The sequence below is a fragment of the Anas platyrhynchos genome, chromosome 7, assembly GCF_047663525.1.
Source record: "Anas platyrhynchos isolate ZD024472 breed Pekin duck chromosome 7, IASCAAS_PekinDuck_T2T, whole genome shotgun sequence".
Classification (NCBI taxonomy): domain Eukaryota; kingdom Metazoa; phylum Chordata; class Aves; order Anseriformes; family Anatidae; genus Anas; species Anas platyrhynchos.
The window spans coordinates 29,019,211-29,040,862 of record NC_092593.1 but is presented as its reverse complement, the minus strand read 5'-3'; the positions used below and the strand labels follow the sequence as shown (position 1 = coordinate 29,040,862).

Sequence of the window (21,652 nt, the reverse complement as noted above, 5' to 3'; positions counted from 1 at the left end):
CTTACATTTTAACTTTACATTTATCTTACATCTCTAGTAAGAGACCCTATTCTAGCAGGACAAGAAAATTGACAGTATTCTGACCATGCAAATCATGGCTTGTTCATACAGATATTCCTTCCTTTGTCCTCAGTGATTACTTGGAAAACAACAACAAAACACAGTGGCAGAGAAGATTTCAACACAACTTGGAAACATACCATCACCTGCAACTTCAGCTTGTCCAAGCAGTGGTAATTGCCATCAATTCTACAATTTCTCTAAAGAGGATTTACAATACCTGGGCCTCAGGAGAATACTGCCTAGCGAGGCAGGACCCCATGCCAGCTAAACAACAATAACCAATAGGGCAAAGTGCTAAGTCAATTGGAAGCCATTGTCTCCAGAACCAGAAAGGCAAGCAGCTAATTAAATCATTGTGTGGGAGCCTGCATGAGGTGTAAGAGAGTGCTGGGCCACAACAGGCTTTGGATGTGTGCCGGCTTACAGAAACACGCTATTTAAAGCAACAACAGTTTTGAGAACCAATGTAATGTTCATACCTCCTCAGCCTACTTCAGAAAAACACCCCCTCCCCAAGCGTTTTATAAGCAGTCTTCTTTATAGAAGTCGCCATGGGTTTCCAATTTTCTTGTTTGACTCAAAGGATTATTTTAGATTTTAGAGGTCAGAGACTAATCAGGGCAGGAGAAACAAAAACAAATGAAAACCACTTATCCTTTAGTCCACATCTAAAGATCAAAAAAGAAAATCAGCTTACAAAACAAACCATTTGCTTCATTATTCCTCTTATTTGGAAGCTAGACTTCAAAAAAAAAAAAAAAGGTGGGGATCTAGGCAAAATCCAGAACTTACTCTTAGAAATACGTATCTGTGTGCATGAGGTTAACACTCAGGCTGTGCACGGGACAGTTGTGAATGCTGTAACACTTTTGCAGGGACAGTTGTCTGGCTATTCTGCAAGTGCTCCCCTTCCAGAATTACTTACCGACCGAAACTCGTAGTAGATTTTATCATATTCATTGCCTCCAATTGTGATTTCTGGAACGAAGTGAGGGACAGCTACAGAATCCAGCACTCCGCTTTTGTCCTGAACACTGAAGGGAAAGAAAGAAGGAAAAGAAGAAAATGGATTAGTTAGTCCACATCCTGCCCAAAAGGCAGCAACATCAATCCTGAGTTTGACCAAGTATTAAACAACTTCTCTGCCAAGTAGTTCTTTCACAGGTTTCAGCTCTTTTCTGGTTATGATGCATACACACACAGCCCTTTCCCTCACACAGCTATTGTGTTTCTTGTTGCAGCAGGAACAAGCAGGACGCAAATATCTCCTTCCTTCTCCAACCCCTTCCCCAGGTTCTACCTCCCTGGAGATGCTCTGTTATTCCTGGAAGAATTCTCCAAGGCACCTCTAAGTTTTTTGCTTTCCTACATAAACAAGGTTAAAACAGTGGTTTTATTGATTTCCACACTCTATTTTACTAGAGTAACTTCATTTAATTAAACTCCTGTCCAATTTGTTTTCACAAATGAACCCGCGCAAGGATTAAAATAAAGTAGTGCTCTTCTTCCCCAAATTCCCATTCTAAATGACACTGAGGCAATCAAATGGTTTGGAAGCAGGCAGCATCTCCAGCACCCTGCCTGGGAGCAATCAGAGGAAGCTTGCTGTAGCAGCTTTAATGAGAGCTTCGTGATGAGGGGTGCAAAAAATCAGGATCCACAAAAAAATCCACACTGCATGGAGCCAGCACTTTCAAATACCCCAAATTTAAAATGCCTGAGAAACTACTAGAAAGTCATCTTCTGCATCCTGATGCTAATTTGCAGAGCAACAGTGCCACCTACACGTATTTGGGGAAAAATACATCAGCTATCCTGTGCAGTGGGCAATGACTGGGTTCTGTGTTTGACACCTGGGAGCTGTGCAAATAATTGTGTTGTTAGCTTTCAGTGAACTGTATTTCTTTGTGAATGTTTACACAGACGTATACCAAATATAAGCTTTGAGCAAACTTAATTATCTTTGCACAATCTTTTCTTTTTTCTCCCCCTAAATAACAAAGTTTGGGGCCTTCCCTCGCAGCGTGGCAGTTTCACTTAGTGAAGTAGTCTGCTCACATGTGCTGACAAACACGCTGCAAAACTACCCTACTGCAGACAAATCAGTAAGGAAATACAGTAAAAGGTGAGGGGAGTGAAGGCAAGGATAAACACCTATTTACAAGGCCAGGATAAACACCAAAGATGTTTCCTACAAACTATTACAGCATTTGCCTTCACAAATATTAACCCAAGTATTTTCTAACCATCTGGGAAAAAGAAAAAAAAAAAAGGAAAAAAGGAAAAGCAGAAGCACTACAAGTTTACTTAGAAGACTGTGGAATGACACACAGCATCCGTAAGTGTTCTTGAGATCTGTGGCTCTGTTCTGTGAGACAAACAGTCAAATGGCAGATGCAATGAGGCTCATCTTGCAATATAAGTTGTCCCAAATCTGCCCTGCACAAAGGGATTGCACCCGCGAGACGAAGCTTCCTGTCACAAACAAACAGCAGGAACCCTCAGCTGAACAAGAAAACCAAAGCTGACAAACCCCACAGGGTGCACGTGCTGACAGCCAGGAAAACAAGCCCTCCTTTGCCTCCTCACAAAGGCAGCAGGAGCTGTTTCCATGCCGTGTGAGCACCAGCCCTCCTGCAGACCACTCCCAACCCTTCCACTCCAGGAGGGCTTGAATAACTGGGCTGAGATGGAAAAACTTGCCCAAAACAGTGATGTAGCTGGGTTTATTTCTGAATCCCGGCATACTCTGTGAAAAGCATCTCTGCACCTGCTCCATCTCATACCCACGGCTAATTAAACCAGGTAAAACTAACAGAGCCTGGTGGAAAGCAGCCCTTCAGGTATCAGTCATTCCTTAGGTGCAGTCCATCCTCCAACTGAGCACAAGCGTTCATCCCCGTCTCATCGTGCAGAGAGCAGAGACGAGCAGCAGGCAGGACAGTGAGCTAAGATCTTTGATTTGAAGGGGATTACTTGTTTAAACACCTTGCCGAATGTTTAAATACCTTGCTGAACTCAGGCTTAGCAGCACAGCCAGTGGGATATCCACTGATTTCTCAGTAAATAAACACCTCTGTCCCTTCTTCCCACACCAGTGTCCCACAGAAGCAGGAGAGTCAGCTCTCCGCCAAGTAGCAGAAGATGTTCTGGACCCAACAAGTCTGTAGGAGAATGCAGATAAAAATCTGTCTGGGCATAAGTAAAATATAATTTGACATACACAAAGCAAGTCCAGCAGTCAACCAGTCTGCAGCTAATCCGCTCCTTCAGGAATCTCAGCCGAATGGCAATTTTAGAGGACAATTCCCAGGCACAATTTATTTTAGTTAGTGCCATGACGGAAAACCTGCTTCTCTTATACCCACTGCCTCCAAAAAAAACGCTCAACAACAACAAAATGCAAACCTAATGCTGCCGAAGATGGCTTCTCCAGGTTCACCTCTGCTTTCTGCCTTAATAAATAATTTGGAATACTAAATAAAAGCACCACCCAAAGACACCTGCCACAACAATGTCTTTAACCACAAAACCACATTTGCTTGCCAGAACTAATTCACTGCTTGGCAGGAAGCATTTAAAGGCACCTATTAAGTTTCCTGAGTTTTTTTTTTCCCCTCTCTCCCCCAGTACAAAAGTACCACGATTTATTGTAGACAGGCACTTAACCGTATTTTCTCAAAGCAGCTCTCTCAAAATGCAGTAACAAAGCTACCCAGAGCATGTTTTACCACCCGTGAGATTGTGTGGCATTAAAAACGTAACTGAAAACATGCAAGGCACTGCACAGTCCTAATGCTATAGGAACATTAGACTCTAGCTCACCACTGCTATGGTCCAGGATCCTATTAGCTACAGCTCTTCAGATAACTACATAGGAATCACACTTGCAGCTATGCTACAGCAGTGGGTAGCTCTCTCCTCGTCCCCAAAAGCCTCTCGCTACACCTACTTTGCACATTATGGCCAAGGCGACGTGCATGAGCAGGAACTGAGCAATCGGGACTGACACACCTGCCTCTTTTCAGAGTGCTAGGTTTGATTTCCCTTAAAGGCAGCTTGCAACAAGGATACACACGTTTTTCAGGGCACCAGAAGAAACCTGATGACAAGAAAGTGCTGCAAGCTGTCCTGTTAATGCAGCTCTTACGTCAGCTGGACATACTTCCTAGAATTTCTGTTCCCATGACCTTAGCTTTTTGTTTCCTCCTCTGCATAAAACAACAAAGTCCCAGGGCTGCCTACCACATGAAGACATTTGCTAAAGGAAAAGAAACAACACAATGAACCAAACAAAAAACCTGTCTTCAATAGCCTGAATCGTGACTCCTCAACAACTGATGTTGGCGTCAATGCAAAAACCGAAGGGACAATACACAGGATTAGAAAACCACACTTCCTACCTAAAAGCTCTCACCGGCCTAAAAGGCTTGGAGCCAGCAACACAAAAGCATCCCCAGTTAAATTCTATGCTTTTACGTGGAAGTAACTTGAGAAATAGCAGGTGGATCCCACTGGAAAAGAGAGAAGGTCTTCTTGCACACCTTGAAATCAGCTTCCAGCCCGGAACACAATAACTGGTTGGGAAGAACCCGAAGGAGTGGGTGGCATTCATTCCTTTGCTATTCACGCCCTTATTACCTCGGCCAGGGCTTCTCACCTCCTGCTGCGGTTGGCTTCCCTGCCTCCAGCGGGCAGGGTACGACACGTGGGATTGAGCCGCACTCACGATTTTGCCCATACTTGTGAGAGCAGGGGAAAGGAGAAACCCTCCTGACTCATGCCACGGGCACACAAGGCTGGGTGAGAGAGACTGTGATCAGGGTTTCATGTCCATCTCATATTGCACTCACCTCCTCATTCAGCAGGCACACGGGACAACAAAAGGCTGGTTCTCCCCATGATGTGTGTCCCATTGCCCCTTATTTCCTCCTTACCCATTCACTCCAGACCTTCGGTCAGGCAGCCTCCAGCTCCACTGTTTGGTTAGGCAGCTCAAGCACGCCGTGCCCAAGGTGAACCGTGGCCACTCCCCTGGTGAGCAACAGACACTCAACGCCTTTGCCAAGAAAGTAAAGACGAGCTTTCCAAGAAAAGCAGGTCTGCAAGAGGTGAGAAGGTGCAAAAACAACTCTTCAAACCTATAAAAAGCTGCCATGAGGAGGAACTGACGAAAGAGAGCTGTTTCGATGGAAGCAAGGAAGGAGAAAGGTGCTAAGGAAGCACTTTGCCGTAGTGCCAGAAGTTTTACAACAGATGCTGAGTGAGATTTTTGGAATCTCTGTGACAAAGGGTTTGAAGAACAAGCCCAGTACACCTCTTACGAGCACTTCTAGTCCTGCTGTTTGAAATCAGACACGTTCAACCACGGACATGTCTTTCCTTTGCTAAGTGTGCTTTATTAGACGGCAAAATAGAGCTGAGGAGTCGCTTTCCCTCGTTTGCTCCCATGCTGCTGCTTTGCAAGATTTCATTTAATCAGAGCAAAATGAAAAGAAAGGGAACAGGAGCTATGCCCCGGGTTCAGCAACAAGAATTTAAAGAAACACAACTTTAAAAAAAAATCACCAATTACTGCTCATACAAGATCCATCAGTAACAACCTCAAAATATATCCTGATGTACTGCCAAACACAATATTGGATGATTTACCATACGGGGTATGTGGCACACTAATAGTAAGTTGTGAACAAAATTGAACGTATGACAGTGGCAAACTGTTTCACGACTAGGTTGTTTCCAGATGAAAACAGAACCCCTTTCTTTAGGATACAACAAATGTTGATTTTTTTTTAATGGAAGTAGTGGAGGCTGAAAAAGCCAAAGACATGCCTGTAAAAATACACATCCTGCTACAGCAAAGTCTGAAGCAGCTGCAGCGATGCAACAGATTTGACTGAGGACTCGTACACCAAAACAAGCCAAATGCATTATGTTTCCCTCACCTGCTGGTAAATTAACCCAGGTGACATTACACAAACTACAGCTCTTTGTTCCAAAACATGACTTATTACGCAATGCATCCCGCAGTCACGCAGTTTTGCTGGGAAGGGCACAGCTAAAAACCTGCTTGAGACAGCGTGGCAGCAACATGGGAACGCACCGAGCTATTGCAAAAAGCCAGCAGAACTATTTCTGCTCGACTCGAAGGCTGGGGAGGGAGGAGAGATGCGGAGAGCACCCTCTGGGAGAACCCTCCAGCTTCCACGCAGGCAAATATGTTTCTAACCTTTTACCAAGACATGCCTCGATCCCACGATCAAACTGCTTTCTATTAGGGCAAGGGAGAGAGACCGGAGGGCGAGGCGAGGAGATAAAAGATGTTGTAACGCACCTGATTTTGTATGGGTGCGGCCCGCTGGTTTGATTAGCTTAGTTTTTGCATTATGAAAGCAGTCAGAGGCACTGCTGGGGTTTCCAGGTGTTAGCCCCTATATACATACAACAGAATAGTTATCCTCACCTGCCCAGCATTCCCCTTCCTTTCCCAGAGGCGTGGTGCGAGCTGAAGGTGAAGAGGTGGAAGGCATCCCCAGAGCCAGGGAACAAGCCGGCAGCCGCCCCTCCAGCACCAGGGCTGAAACAGCCCGAGCCAGAACAAGCAGGCTGTGCAAAGTGCTGGATTGCTGATTTCGCAATCCATCATTTCCCAAACCGTGGCCAAATCCCTGCTGCAGTCTAACAGAAACACCCGCGAGAGGGCAGCATGTGCTGGCATGCAGGACCTGCAGCCCACCGGGGACACACAGCGCAGTAAAAGCCTCCTTGAAATGGGAAATATTCGTATAGGCACAGGACATCTGGAAGTCTGGTGAAGGCAGAGTACCACAAGTTCTCTTCTGTTTGATATTGGGGAAAAAAATAGGAAACTATCAGCTTTAACTCTCACGTCTACCCCACACTTGTAGAGTTAGCTTGAAAAAATATTTAAAAAAAAAAAAGTGTAGCTTTGAATGTAAGGTTAGAAGGTGCTTGCTATTTCCTGCTCAGCTGAACAAGGTGTGGGCACAAAACTGGCACAGGACCTGTTGTCACGCATTTGATCAATGTCCTGATACCCCAACGCCGAAGGAACAAAGCAAACACGGAGCACTTTGATCAGATCTCTGCATATGAACACAATCTTGACAATGCTATTCTGAAGGCAAGTGGAAACAGCAAAACTCAAAGCGCTTGAACATTTAAATTACGTTTGTTGCATTGTGAGATTTTAGTAAGATAGCCACGCACCACCTTTAAAAGAAATAATTTCTTATTATCTGCAATGACAAGCCTTGTAAAGGAAACCCTCTCACCATCATCCAGGGTTGAATGAAAAATTAAAGTCCTTTGGCAATGCTATTTATTCCTTTCTACAGTTACAAAGTACAAATTTCACGCAATATCTTAATACAGCACTCTTTAATTGTGTGCTTTACTTTAACTCCCTCCTACACTCTGCAATTAACAATAATCCTTTCTTAATAACTGTACCGGTGTGAAGCTATAAGAAAAACAGCAACAACTGTATTGTCTTCTTTGAAAGGAAGTCTTATTTTCACAGTTCCACAGGATCCAAGCCACCAGATGCTTTTCTTTAATTACTATATATAGAAAACTTTTCTTAGGCAAAAAGTTGCCAAATCCTGACTTGTTTCTCTTAGATGCCACCCAACGTTGCTCTTCTACAACCTACCTTCACCCTTTGAGAGAAGGGCCATACAAAAGGCACAGCATTACCGCTAATATTAGAAGGCATTTGAAGTAACAGAACAGAAAAGTGAAAGTTCATGGGATTCTTTCCCACGGAAGCTTGTTTAAAAAAAGGCTTAACTTATTATTCCAGCGCCTCTCTCACAATAAATACTAAAATTCGGAAGTCCAACCAGGAGAGGTGCAGAGTGCTGCCCCCGGGGAGGAGCAGCCCCAGGCCCCGGGACACGCTGGGGCACCCAGCTGGGAAGTGATTCATTAAAAAAAATTCCTTGTCTTCCTACTAACCGATGAGAGAACCTGAAATTAATATGACAAGAACATAGATCTGAAGCTCTGTTTTAAAAATGCAGTAACTATTCTGACCTCGCTACCTGTACGTGCAGTCTAATGAAGAAGTTCTGCAAAACGGGAAGCTTGTCCCACTTCAGTGCAAGGTTAAACCTATCAATACCCTTACAAGTGTGGATTTTCTTTTTATATGGGATTATCCAAAGAACATTTTATTCATCAGTGTGACTTAAGAGTGGCAGTCCTGCTGCTTTATCTGTAACACATGTATAGAAGCGTAGGGCTGCAATCTCATTTCCTTACATACATGTCAGTGATTTATTTCGCATTCTTTAGAGTTTGGAGGGCAAATTTTTCAGCAGTCAGGACACATGCAACCTCACCAGTAGCACTCCACAGCTGAACTGGAATACAAATAATCATGGTGTACTTGGCAGGAATTACTTTTATCAAAAGTTTGTTTTTATTCCAGCAAGGCACTTTCCGCTGAGTTTGATCTCTTCACATCCAATTAAACAGACAAGGATTCTTAAAAAAAAAAAAAAAAAACAAAACACCCCCAGAATACCCTTAAACCGTTACATTTAAAAATTCTCCTTGTTATTATAAAGAATGAATGACAAAACTGTAACGCCTCATTTTGTGAATCAGGATTAAAGCTTCAATATAGGATTATTTACTGGGAGTCTGGCAAAAGGAGAAAAAACCCACACTTATTGAGCAATCATCCAAGTTTGCCTGTTTCCTTTTCCCCCTACACTCTGTTCAGCCAGCTTCTTGACTGCTGGGAAGATATTTAGAAGCAGACAGCTAAGAAATTAGGTTTAGAAAAACACTTTACACACAGCCAATCTAAACAGCACCACATAAAAACTTGCTACAAGGTTGCTCTGTCAACAAGCTTTGTCAAAGGATTTCCTGCTGCCAGAGCAGCAGAGAAACCACCATGCCAATTGTATAAATGCTGTTTTAAAATTGCATGCCTGTCTGTATACTGCCATGAGCCAGGAACAGAAACATTCACTAAACACATTACCAAAAGTAAGAGCCACAGGTCATGACATTTTGGAAATGCCTGGAGAAACTGGCTTATCACAGCTTGGGTGGAGGTACTGCTTGCTGCACAAAAAGCTGGCTGGATGGCTGGGCCCAAAGGGTCACCACGAACGGAGTTAAATCCAGTTGGTGGCCAGTCTCAACTGCACCCTCAGTAAGTCTGCAGGTGATACCAAGTTAGGTGGGGCTGCTGATCTGCTTGAGGGTGGGAAGGCTTTGCAGAGGGACCTGGATAGGCTGGAGCAATGCACTGAGCCCAGCTGCAAGACATTCAGCCACTAAGTGCCAGGTCCTGTGCTTGGGTCACATCAACTCCATGCAGCAGTGTTGGCTCCGGGGAGAGGGGCTGGAAGGCTGCCCAGCAGAAAAGGATGAACATGAGCCAGCAGCGTGCCCAGGTGGCCAAGAACACCAATGGCAGCCTGGTCTGCATCAGAAACAGTGCAGCCAGCAGGACTAGGGAAGTGATTGTCCCCTTCTATGCAGCACTGAGACCACATTCCTTGAATGCTGTGCTCAGATTTGGGCCCCTCACTACAGGAGATACTGAATTACTCGAGCACGTGCAGAGAAAAGCAAGGAAGCTGGTGAAGGGACTAGGAACAGTGCTTGTGAAGAGCAGCTAAGGAAACTGGGGCTGTTTAGTCTGGAGAAAAGGAGGCAGGGGGAGACCCCATCACTCTCTACAGCTACCTGAAAGGAGGTTGCAGAGAGGAGGCTGTCAGTCTCTTTTCTCAGGTGACAAGTGATGGGACACAAGGAAACTGCCTCCAGTTGTGCCAGGGGAAGTTTAGACTGAATGACAGGCACTGTTTCTTCATCAAAAACATGGTTGGGCACTGGAACAGGCTGCCCATGGAAGTGATGGAGTCCCCATCCCCGGTGGTATTTAAGAGGCACGTGGATGGTTTAGTAGCATGTTTGATAGTGTTAGGTTGGTGGCTGGACTTGATCTTACGGCTTTTTTTCAACCTAAATGATTCTGATTCTTATGGTTCATTAACAGAATGGGATTTTTCTGGAGTCTCTCACCTGATTAATTATTAGCAGCTGCAGAACTCCACACCCATATTACAACAGCAAGTACCCATATTACCAAAGCTTGCTGTTGTTACTGACATGACAAAAAAATCACAGTGCAAATAGAAATATACCTTAAAAAGTCAAGGCTTTAACAGTTTTCCCAGAGATCCAATGCTACACATTCTGGAAGACATCATACTTACTAAAGTCTCAGGTGATGGAAAGAAACATCATCTTGTTCCAGCCATGGCCCCTTGTTGAACTTCAGGTACTCAATGTCTTCAACTACCTGAAATTAGAGGACAAAGTTACATTAACAGGTGGCCTGATCAAAGTGTCCATTCTCCATTTAGAAAAAGAAAAAAGAAAGCAGCCACCCCCAGTCAATGAAATGATCGGGACACATTCTGAAGTCACCCAGCAGAAAGGTTTCACTGCTAAAGCTGCATTACCACGGATGTTTTGAGCAATGATCTTCCAGTCCCATTTCTGGAGGTGGCAGCCCTGCCATTAAGTGCTGGACAGATATTTGGGGACCAGCTCTAAAGCTCCTTGGTGAGCAGAGGATGGCAAGGGATAAGTAGGCTGAGAGGTGCTGCGTTTCCAAGTTCTTACACCTAGATGGTGTAAGACTTTTCCTCGGCCTGCTGAGGAGGCTGAAAGGAAGGAGAAAAAGACACACGAGCCCACCCCAAGTCAGCACAAGAAGGGAATGAAAATGAGTCTGAATTTAACCCTTTTAGTTGCAAATAAAAGCTATATCATGTTTGATATTACGTAGGAAGTCTCTTTCAAAAAGGCACAGTCATCTACTAGCAGAGAAATGCTGAGGAGCAATGCCACAAAGCGTGGTGGCAGTTGTCCCTTGGTGCTGCTGTGTGGTTCACATAACAAATCAAGGCATATTTCAGGCTAGAATACTCTCACACTCGTGAAGTTGTAGCAATGACAGAAATCCAAAGGCTCCCGATTTGATCGGACATGAAAGCCTACCCGTGCGTGCTTGTGCCCTGAGCAGAAAGCAAAGGCAAAACTCACAGCTTGGCACCAAGAACCATTCAAACTGGTAACACCACCCCAGCCAGTCACTCCTTTAATATCCTTTAGTATCACCCAGACTTATCAGTCCCCTATTTGAGCTTCATTTACCAGCTGGCTCCATCAGAAAACACATCTTTGCTGGTCCACTAGGTGATTGCTTAACACAAGCCTGAGGTCATCGCACACGACTGAGTGAAGGAAATGAAGGAAACCCAAAGCAATGTCAGGAGCATGCATTTAACGTGTACGAGGTGGGGATAACACCTTAAAGCAAGCTGGGAAGGAAGGGATCACTGCGACTCCAAAATCTACTTCACAGATGCCTTTTCCAGAAGGAAAGGATAAAGCTATTGAGGTCAGGACCAAAATCCCGATGACACATTGTTTATCCACAGACAACAAGCAAGCAGATGCCAGTAACAAAGTGATAGAATAATAAATTAAAAAATGCTTTTATTCTTCACTGTATGTTAAATCCATGGTAATCTATTTCCTGCAATTAGAGCAAACTCTAAATCCCATTCGTTACCACTTGAAGAGTAATAAAAACATGCTATTACAAAGGAGTCTCCACCAAAAAGGTCCACTCTGTTACCACTATTACATTTTTATGGTAAGAAGTAGCAGCTTAGCTATATGATTAACTGAATGATCATTTTCCTTGAGGCCTTTATATTTGCTGAAGACTAAATTAGCTGATTAAATACTTTAAAAATACGGTTGACATACGGCAGCAAAGGACGTTTAAAACTTCAAGCAAGTTTAGATGCTGGGTAACCATTTTTGACCTCTTACAAATAAGCAAATTTGGAGAGATACTGTAGGCAAGAGCACAGGAAACCTGTTTTTGACATTAAGCAAAAAAGGTGATGACATTCACCTATTGGAGAATCCTCAAAAAACAAACACTGGAGAAAACAGCTCCCCAGACACTCAGAAAAGTTTTCAAAACTGTCCTAAGAAAATGTTTGTTCATACCAAACTGCTGTGATGTCACAAGATTACCATTTTTTACAAATGAAAGGGAAAGAGATATATGGTAAGTTAGTTCAAATATCCATTATTCTTCATTTAAAAGTCAAACCTCCAACATACTTCCCATTAAATACACAAAAGCAATTACTTTCCTACTCCATGGCAAAGCTTTGCAAACTCCCCGTTACGGCTGATGACAGGACTAATAATAGAGTTGCTAACAATAGTGCTCAGACTATGTGGAGGGGAAAAGAAAAATCAGTACCCAAATTAGTTTTGCACACTCTCCTTACCATAATAGAAGAGATCTTTACCAGCAACTCGTTAACAATGGTACCAGCCCCGACCCTTCCAACCAGGCTAGAAGAGCAGCTTCTTTAATTCACAAGGAATGCACCTGCACCTCTTGGGAATTAGCAGCAAATCTGTGATTTAAACCTGACCAAGCAGCATAACATGTAATAATGTCCAAGAGAGATCAGCTCTTAATAGAGTGCAGAGCATGGTAGGATTTAGAAAAAAACAGTTTTCAATAATGAGAACCCTTTCCATAATCTGTGCAACTAAGCCAATACAAACAGCTTACAATTTCTAAGCTTGTTTCATGGTGATCTGGTGAGTTCTGTTGTTGAAAGAACTAGATGGGAATCAGAAGGCAATGCTGTTCTTACTCATATCATTTATAAGGACAAAGACACCATACCATCATATGGGTCACTTTGTCAGATGAATTTTCCTAAACTCCTTCCTCGCAGGCTTCTTTTCTAAGCAAGAGAGAGGGCACAGGGAGCAATGCAGGATACAACCCCGAGAGCTCAGACTACAGCTTGTAGGAAGAAGCTCAACCCATTCACAGCATCTACCACCAAAAATGTAATGTAAGCTTGTTCTGAAGCCTTTCACTTCCACACTGGCAAAGGATGTGGCACAAAGCTGGTGTGTCAGCAGCCTCCTATCTTCATCACCCTCTCCAATGTACACAAGATGGGGACAGTGAATAATAATAAAAAACAGAAACATAATACAAAACACTATTCACAATCACAAACAAATTGAAACAGTTTCAGTTAAGTTTGCAAATTCCTACCATTCTGCTGCCACCCTTTTAAAAGCAAAAGAAAAAAAAAGCACAAAAGGAAAAAAAACAACTCCCTCCCCAAAAAACTTTCTGGAGTTATTAATTTATTTTTGTTTCCTTTAATAAAAATACTAGCCAACTTCTTGCTCTTGGTTTTATCTTTGAGTAAAAGCAGTCTGAAACACCCTAACCAAGCTCACTTCAGCACTTACAAATAACTTTAGCCGCCATTAAAACCAAAATTAATTACAATATGAAGACCCAACCAACCTTTTTAAGTGAGACCTCGGAAGTACAAGTCATTTCTGAGTTGCATGTTTGCTATAAACAACTAAAAAGACAAACTGTGATGTCAAAAAATTAAGCTCCCAAACTGCAGAGTAAAGAAGCTGTAAATTGAATCTGGCTAAGTTAAACATCACTATCCATTAACAGGAAACAGCTGCACACACACAAACACCCCAAAAACCACAACCAATTCCCTCCTGCCATCCCCATATTTCCAAATATCAATTACTTCACTTCAAAGGTAAACTGAGTCCAAAGAGAAGGGGAAAACAACTTTATTCTTTCTTACACGCGTAAAGAACGCTAGTTTCTATAGCTAACATTTTACCAATGAAAACACGATACCATCTTGTACTTCAAAACAATAATCCTTCCTCTAGTCCAGATTTGTCCAACCCAATTAAGAAGAGGGTCAGAGGGTCATCAGTGTGCATCCTGGTTATGCATAATGATAACAAGACTGTTGAGCTTGGTAGACTCTCTACTAGAGCTGTAAGAGCTTTAGACTGACTTTAAACCCTGATTTACAGGATTAAAATAAAGTCTCTAGCAATGGGTTTTACTACAAAATCTAGGGAGGAAACAAATGGCTTTGTTCTGACAACTCGAAGACAGGCTCAGAGAGAAAAAATAGAAGAAAACACACAAATAACACAAACTCCAATTCTTCCTCTTATTTCTCCCAAATCTGACTACCCTCTTCCAACACCATGGCTCTTGAATCATGTTATCCTTCCTTTTATGATATCCTGAAAAGCTAGCAGTAATTGTTCAAGGTTCTCATCCAGATGCTGAACTCTTATCTTTGTTGTTTTTTTTTTGTTTGTTTTTCAATTTCATGCTCTTGTTTCTCTAATTCTGGCCCTAAAAAACAAACAAACAAACCTAGAAACATGTAAGAGAACATGTTTCCTGGGATGCTGAAGTTGCCTATCTGAAGTGTGTTTTCACAGTGAACTCTTTCTTACCTGAAGCCACCAACCCTTGAGTATAAACTTAAACTGCTCCAAAAGTCTCCTGGTTAACAGTGGTAACCTTTACTATCGATCGTATGAGTTTGGAAACCCAGTCGCAACAGGGCAAAATCATTCTATGATAAAGGGAACTAAAAGGCAGTGAAAGAAACATATGGTAATGTGACTAAAGGGGCTTCAAATTTTAAGAATAGGAGAGTTCTCACCAATATGTCCTGCTTTACACAAACTTTTTGCATAGGAATATGAGGATATTAGGCACAGGCTATTGTAACGGACTGGGCCAACTAAAGTCTACTTTGCACTTCTGAACAAAAACAGCCTTAAGGAGACATGTTTAGAGCAGGCTTCAACTAATCTAACTCATCATCTCCAACAACACAAACTAAACTCAAAGATCCAAGAGATTTAACAGTTTCTAGCTCCTAGGATTAAGCTTTGCCATCTGGCTCAAGGAACAAAAATGCAAGTCAGCAACAATAACTATGCTCCAACGCAGGGCAAGCACGAAAGTCAGTCAGAGATGGCTTATTTCTAGCAATGAGACAGCAATTTATCTGGCTTGGTCCAGGGTTAACACATCTAGCAAAACCCTTTAGAGAAGAAATTGCAGTTTAGATACCACATGCTAGTCAATACAGATGAATAACTCAGGGGTTCAAAGCTGTTAACAGCTCTAGTTATCAAGTCATGATAATCAAATAATTATCAGCTTTTAGAAAAACAACAGCTACTTTATTGCATAGGAACCTGTGCACCACAACCTGGATCATAGGAAGCTGCATGCTGTCAAAAGCCAATAGAAGCCCTTACAATTGTAGGAAGAGCTTCAGTTGAATGCTGAAGATGACCTACCTCTTGGTTAATGCCTTTAGTTCCTAAACTGATGCAGATCCCTGCCCGTGCTTCCAGTCACTTCAAATAGGGATGACTGACAGCCAAATACTGCACAGCCCAGCACAGACTCTGAAAATGCAGTTTCTACTGCCCTCACAAGATTTGCTTGGAAAAACAAACCAAGTGTGGAAACACCAGCAGTAAGTTACATCAATCTTGCTTGCTCAGACAGCCAGGTATCCTGGCAAAAGGATACCCCGGGTATCCTGGGGGATGTGTGTCAGCTTCCTGACAAAACTGCAATCTTTCATCAAAATATTACAGTGTAGTCCCAGCCCAGATCCTGCCATAGCAGCAAACACTGCTTGCAGTAAGTAGTTAACTAAGCTGGTTATCTAGATAAGTGTTCTCTTCACGTTTCAGTCTTAGAAGTTTAAAAACAAAAACAAAACAGCAACCAACATGCAGCAAACTCTTACCTTCTCCACATCCTCTGCATCACTTGCTGTGTACTGCAGAACTTCACTGGTCTCACTGCAGAAAAGAAGAAAAAAATTGAATTCACAGGACACAACTGCTCTTACCAGCCTCTCACCTCTACAACAAAATGAAGTTCAAAGGCAAAAAATAATAAAAGCAGATCCACTAGTTCCACTTTCCCCCTTTCCCCAAATACATAGAGTCCTCGCAATAAAATTCCTACTATATCTGTAAGTTGTTTCTTTCCTGTTTTTTCCTGGTTTAAAAGCAAACAAAATTGCTTTTAAAGTGCAAGTGACCCATGAAAAACTGCACAGTTTTAGTTCATTAAAAAAAAAAAAAAAGAAAAAAAAAAGAAAGTGTCTCACCTAAGAGTTTATTTCCATTTTACTAATGTGGATAGTTCCCTCAATTACAATTGCCCTGTCTGTACAAAATCTTAGTTTAACCCAAAGCTTCAGTAGATGTTTCATTTTACAACCACAAGTATTAACGTACATATTAAGCTTTAGGAAAGCAATACATTAATTTATCATTATTTATTAATACTGAGCTAACTGAACCAATGCAACACAGGTAGCAGTATCTGCTATCAGAAAAAGAAAAAAACATAGAAAATGGCTGACAACATCCTAGTAACAAGATCACTTTCCTATTTATAAAGCAAGCTTCATAGAAAAGTCACTTGCAGCGCTGGGCCACAACAGGAGCTCCTTTAGGAACATGTTTCACTACTGAACACACACAACCCTTCGTGGCAGTCATTCCCAAGCCTGCCTCAGCCATCCTGGATGACTGTTCCTTAATTAATTTCTCCTTGAAGAGAAAATAAAACGGAAGCCAAATAGGTATGGTATATCAAATTATACACAGCAAAGCTAAAGAGCATGGAAAAGACTTTATGGACATTTTTACTTACCACAACCACCTTAAACTTAAACAACATTAAGACTAGAATGGAAGTCTAAATTGCTGCTGGAAGTAAACACATTAACAAAATAACTTAAAACTGCAACAGTCTGAGCTAGTTTCTAGTCTGCATTATCACTGCTCAATCAGAACAGCTCTGCTTAAAAAAAAAAGAAAAAAAAAGCTTCCTTTATAAAGCACCTTTTATTCCTGTGAACCCCTAAGCTCTTACGGGGTCAGCCATTTAACTGGTGCTCTCAACAGGGGAACTACTTAGAGAGTTTTTTCCTCAACTTAAGGGGAGGGGAAAAAAAGCAGAAGGCCTCACACAATCCTTCAGTCACAGAAAGAAGAAAAACGTTCTGTTTTCAAAGGGAGCTGATGAGACTGGATAAGATGCATACGTGCATCTTCAATTTCAGCTGTCACTAATCAGAGGAGGAGGCCAGGCTTCACCCGAGCCTTACACTGGCAATTGCATTAACAGGGCAGATCAAATTGCTTGATACTCTGCAGATTATTAGGGCTTTCATTAAGAGAAAACAGCTGCTCAGTGGAAGCACGATTGGATACGAAAGATAACATTAGTAATCAGACACTTTGGGCCAGAAAAGAAAGTCAAACAAAATACAAAAAGCAGTCTGTTTACAGTCACAAAACAGTACCTGCCACACAGCATCGGGCTCACAAATCACTTCCAAAATAAATAAATAAAAGGGAGACGAAGACATTAACAAACATGTCAGACCAGAAAGGAAGCACACATTCTGTGATAACCAAATATTCAGTGTAAGAGAGATCACTAAGGTCAGCACAAAAATGTTCCAGATAAACAGAACAAGAACTGGAATTTTGCAAAGTAACAAACTAGGTAATTTTTCTTGTAGATTTCATGACATTTTCAAGAAAACCAGAAGACAAGCGAAGGTGAGCTTGAACACGGAATGGATGTAGGCCAGGAGTTTGTCCAACAGTCTGTAATGGAAATAATTCCTCTTAGCCTGTTTGGACCAAACATTGGTCATTCTTGAGAAACAGAAGTTAAATACTTAGTGTGCTTAGAGTCCAACAGCCCGGCTTGACTATAGTTCAACGCACCTCTCCATGAGCCAGCAAACAGTTAAAGATAGCTTAAGTCTCTGCGGATTTATCCAATCTGCAAGCCCTCAGCGAGGTCCAGAGAAGTGCAAAGCTGAAGTTTCGCACATTTAGAACTCCTCCACATCAAGGGGACGGAGACGTCCTCCTTCAGACCTGAGCAGGCAGATTGATCTGACAAGCCATTGTGAGCCCGCGCGCTGATGAGGATGCCAAGCAGAGGGTGTTTGCTTAACAAGTGTACTGACCATGTACAGACAAAGGGGAAAGAGTTGAAATCACAGCAGGACCAGCTAGGCTAGGAGTTAGCCTCACTGAACAACACAGTATATTTTCTGATCGAAAGGATAAGCAGCATTTTCCTCCTCTCCAGTAAATTCAAATCCATTCTGCCCTCAGGGGGATGACAGCCCCATGGTTTCCCACCCTCCCTCTCTGTCACAAGCCCCCCATTTCCTGCAGACAGCAGTGTGCAAGCCACTAGTCTGTGGGGGATGCACTCAGAGGCAGCTGACCGTACACTGCACCAACAACTTCTGCCCTGTATGAATAACAGGCTCGATGTTAAGTCACTCAGTTCAATTGCTGACAGCATAATTACACCGATCTACCTTGGGAGCTGAAGCAAGAAAGCAAGAAGGAAGCAAGCAAGCTACAGTATTCCCAAAGATCTATTCTGACTTAAATAAATGAAACTTAGCAGTCAACTTCATGCACAAGCCAAATCCTGCACGAGTAGAGATTGTGTTGATGTAAAAGTAGGCCTGCCTCTGACCTTTAACAGCTTTCCTTCCAGAAAGGAATTTGTTTACGAGGGACCCAGATTGTTTATGTTCATATGCTTTTATATTTTTAAGACAATTTGATTTTTGATTGAGTTCTTCTGTAAGAATTGGGACAGCTGGCAAACTATTATAGTCTCAAGTTTGCTTGCTTCCCAACTAGAAAAAGCCCGCAGGCCAGAGACTAGCGTCTTCAGTCTCTAGAAGCAGGCAGCAGTGCAACCTGTATCTAACAATGCTAACAAGTCCATCGAATCCTCTGCTGGCTGTAAAGAGTGTGCCTCAAAAGGTAGAGAAACAGAACCAGAAAAATGGAAGAAGCCCTTACCTGAAGACTTTTTCCTCTTCCTCTGTAGCACTATGAAGAAACTAGCCTCAGCTGTGACAACTGAGAGGAGTTCTGTGGAGAGTCTCAACACCTGTGACTTCTCCCCTCCTAAGAAGCCTGCGAAAAGCTTGCATTGCAACATGTCCTCCTCAAGTCATACAAACACAAACATGTACAGCTGTAACTTCAGCACTTTGGGCATCAGCACCCCAAGAAAGCACTCCATGCACTGCTTTGAGCTAACAAGGGCAACAAAGGGGCCAAAGCCAATCCCATGCAGAGCATTGTCAGAAGAGGGAGACAGAGACAGAACTGGGTTTTGCAAAGCAACCAGACCAGATCCCTGGCTGTGCTGCAAAGAAATAACTTCCCTGTATGATTCCACAACTGATAATAACTGATAACTGATGAACTAACTTCCCTGTATGACTCCACCCTGAAAACTTCCCTGTATGATTCCACAACACTGAAGCTGTAACTCCCCAAGACGGAAGGATGAAAAACAGTACTGCAGATCAGGGCTCATTAGCTAAATTAAAAAAAAATGAATTTACTATTGCATACACTTCTCCCACTCTGAATCTCTTACGAGTCAAAAAAAACTTCCATAAAGCTCATACCTAAAAAGACTTCATTTGTAATATTCCAACCTTGTAACACTAGCATCAAGCTTCTCAGATGCAAGAGGTACCGAGCTGTACACAAGTACACAGATATGCCACAGATGCAATCATTACAACATTACATTGTATTATATATAAGAAGGAGGATTTCTCACATGGCATGGTTTTATTTGCTTCTCTTAGTAGAAATTTTAAGATTTGCACACGTTTTACTTGAAGATTCAAAGGACAGAACCATTTTGTTTGCTAACCTGATTTCTGGTAGGAAGGTTTTCTTGTAAGCGTCCTCAATGTTCTGCAGATACTGAGGAGACACCTTTCTCTCATAAGGCTAAAAAAAAGACAAAACAGAAGAACAGCATTGTGAAGTTTGGTTTCTCCCACACACACCCATACAGCAGTCTAAGGAGAAGTTGCTGTTACACCATCTATCATGGGCTCTGCTCTTGTGTTAACAGAGAAATATCCAGTGAACCACACAGGCATTAATGAGCATTTCAAGAATTATGAAATCTTGAGTGTTCAGAAACACCTAGAGTTTCCCAAAGAATAAGTGGCAGTCTGCATCAATCACTGCTTTACCCTGTACTGCTATCTCCGTGGTTTTAATTATTAGTTGTGAGTAAGATTCTTCTGATACGCTAGTGAACCTAGAAAGACAGGGAAAGGAAGGCTCAAAAGAAGGGTGGAAAAACAAAATTAAAAACTTTCTTACAGCTTATTTCATTTTATGGGAATTCTCATTTTCCCCAAGTTTGCATCAACAGCCTCAAAAAGATTAACTTCCCAAGGAATGATTAAACCTTGTTAACGAGGAAGTTTTATACAATCACACAGAAAAAAGGAGAAGATTGGTCCTCCTGCTGGAAAAGCAGACTCAGATAACATGGATCCTCTTCTTCTGGTTTCAGATAAGTGCATGGGCAACCATCTACTCCCCTATCTTTCTCTGGGATTTCAGGGATTTCATACCTGCTAGCTGCACCCACTAGAGGGCTTTTCTTTTTCTAGCACCTGCAATAACTGTGTTTGATATCAACCACAAGCACTCTATGCACCAAGAACCCAGAATTCCCCAAACTATCACCCCCAAATAGGCACTACAATGCTCAGCAGTACCACTGCCCCAAGGAAGTTCTGCTACATCAGCAATTCCTGCCAAAAGATCTCAAAAATGTCACTGACATTTTTGCTCATGGGGCAAAGAACTCAGAGGTTCCCACAATACATTAAGAAGTTTCTCGTTTTGTAACTGAAGCTACTAAAACAAAGAGATCTATAGTTTTCCCATACAAGAGCATCTTGTTCATTAAAGGGTAGAAGAGCATTCCGTCAGTGCCTAAACTGCCAGAGGGCAGAAGGGGAGTCACTTGAACAGTAGACAAGGCAATTTGGGCCACACAGATAACAAAGCAGCACGGCAGCCTTCAACTTAGAGCTCTGAAGGCGCTTCCCTTTGGCAGTGACCAGCTTCCCTCTTAATTGAGCAGGGAGCTGCTCAGGAAACAAAATGCTACTGACTTACCCCAGTACACCAACATGCACACACCTGCTTCAAGAAGCAGGCATCACCAAGCGTTTAAGGGATCTGAGAATACTTCTTCTAATAAATCAAAGCTGTCTTAATATAGCAGGCTATCCACAGTTAAATAATTCACTTGAATACAATTTCCCACAGCCTTTCAATAAGGGATAAGGTAAACATCATTTAATCTTCATAATGCATCTGAGAACAAACACGTGCAAATATCACAAGAGGGTCAAGACAAAACTCCAAACCAAAAACCTAGCTTAGTCTTTATACGGAAACACTCTCCAGCTTTACTGAACTACTGAAATAGTCTTTGTTCAGAAATCCAGTATGCTGATATAATGAGACAAGTCCTATTAAGAGAGTAATATATTAAGATTTTTAAGAGCTGATCAATTTTTACAGAAGTGAATTTACACAAGTGAAATCAAGGAAAAATTTGGGTTTTCTATTTATTTTTTTTTAGAGCAGGCATATCAGAATACCCACACAGTTATCACAAACACTTAGTTCTTACACCTAAGAGGACTAAAAGCTTCTGAGAAGTGGAATTCTGCAGCAGATCCCATGGGACTCGAACAAA

The 21,652-nt window shown here is 42.2% G+C and overlaps 1 protein-coding gene and 1 long non-coding RNA gene across 2 annotated transcripts in view; both read right to left on the bottom strand.

Moving 5' to 3' along the window:
- NDUFA10 (NADH:ubiquinone oxidoreductase subunit A10) overlaps positions 1-21,652 on the bottom strand; it is a 38,621-nt gene that overhangs the window by 12,046 nt on the left and 4,923 nt on the right. The window contains exons 6-9 of the mRNA XM_038182223.2: positions 19,790-19,869; positions 15,798-15,852; positions 10,329-10,414; positions 989-1,097 (exon numbers count right to left, since the gene is read on the bottom strand). Coding sequence (XP_038038151.1) covers positions 989-1,097; positions 10,329-10,414; positions 15,798-15,852; positions 19,790-19,869 — 330 coding nt within the window. The remainder of the gene's footprint in view (positions 1-988; positions 1,098-10,328; positions 10,415-15,797; positions 15,853-19,789; positions 19,870-21,652) is intronic.
- Positions 1,104-10,299, bottom strand: LOC140002957 (uncharacterized). Its single transcript, XR_011810723.1, has 3 exons — positions 6,527-10,299; positions 5,001-5,097; positions 1,104-3,227 (listed from the first exon to the last, which is right to left on the bottom strand). It is a non-coding gene; the product is annotated as an uncharacterized lncRNA (long non-coding RNA).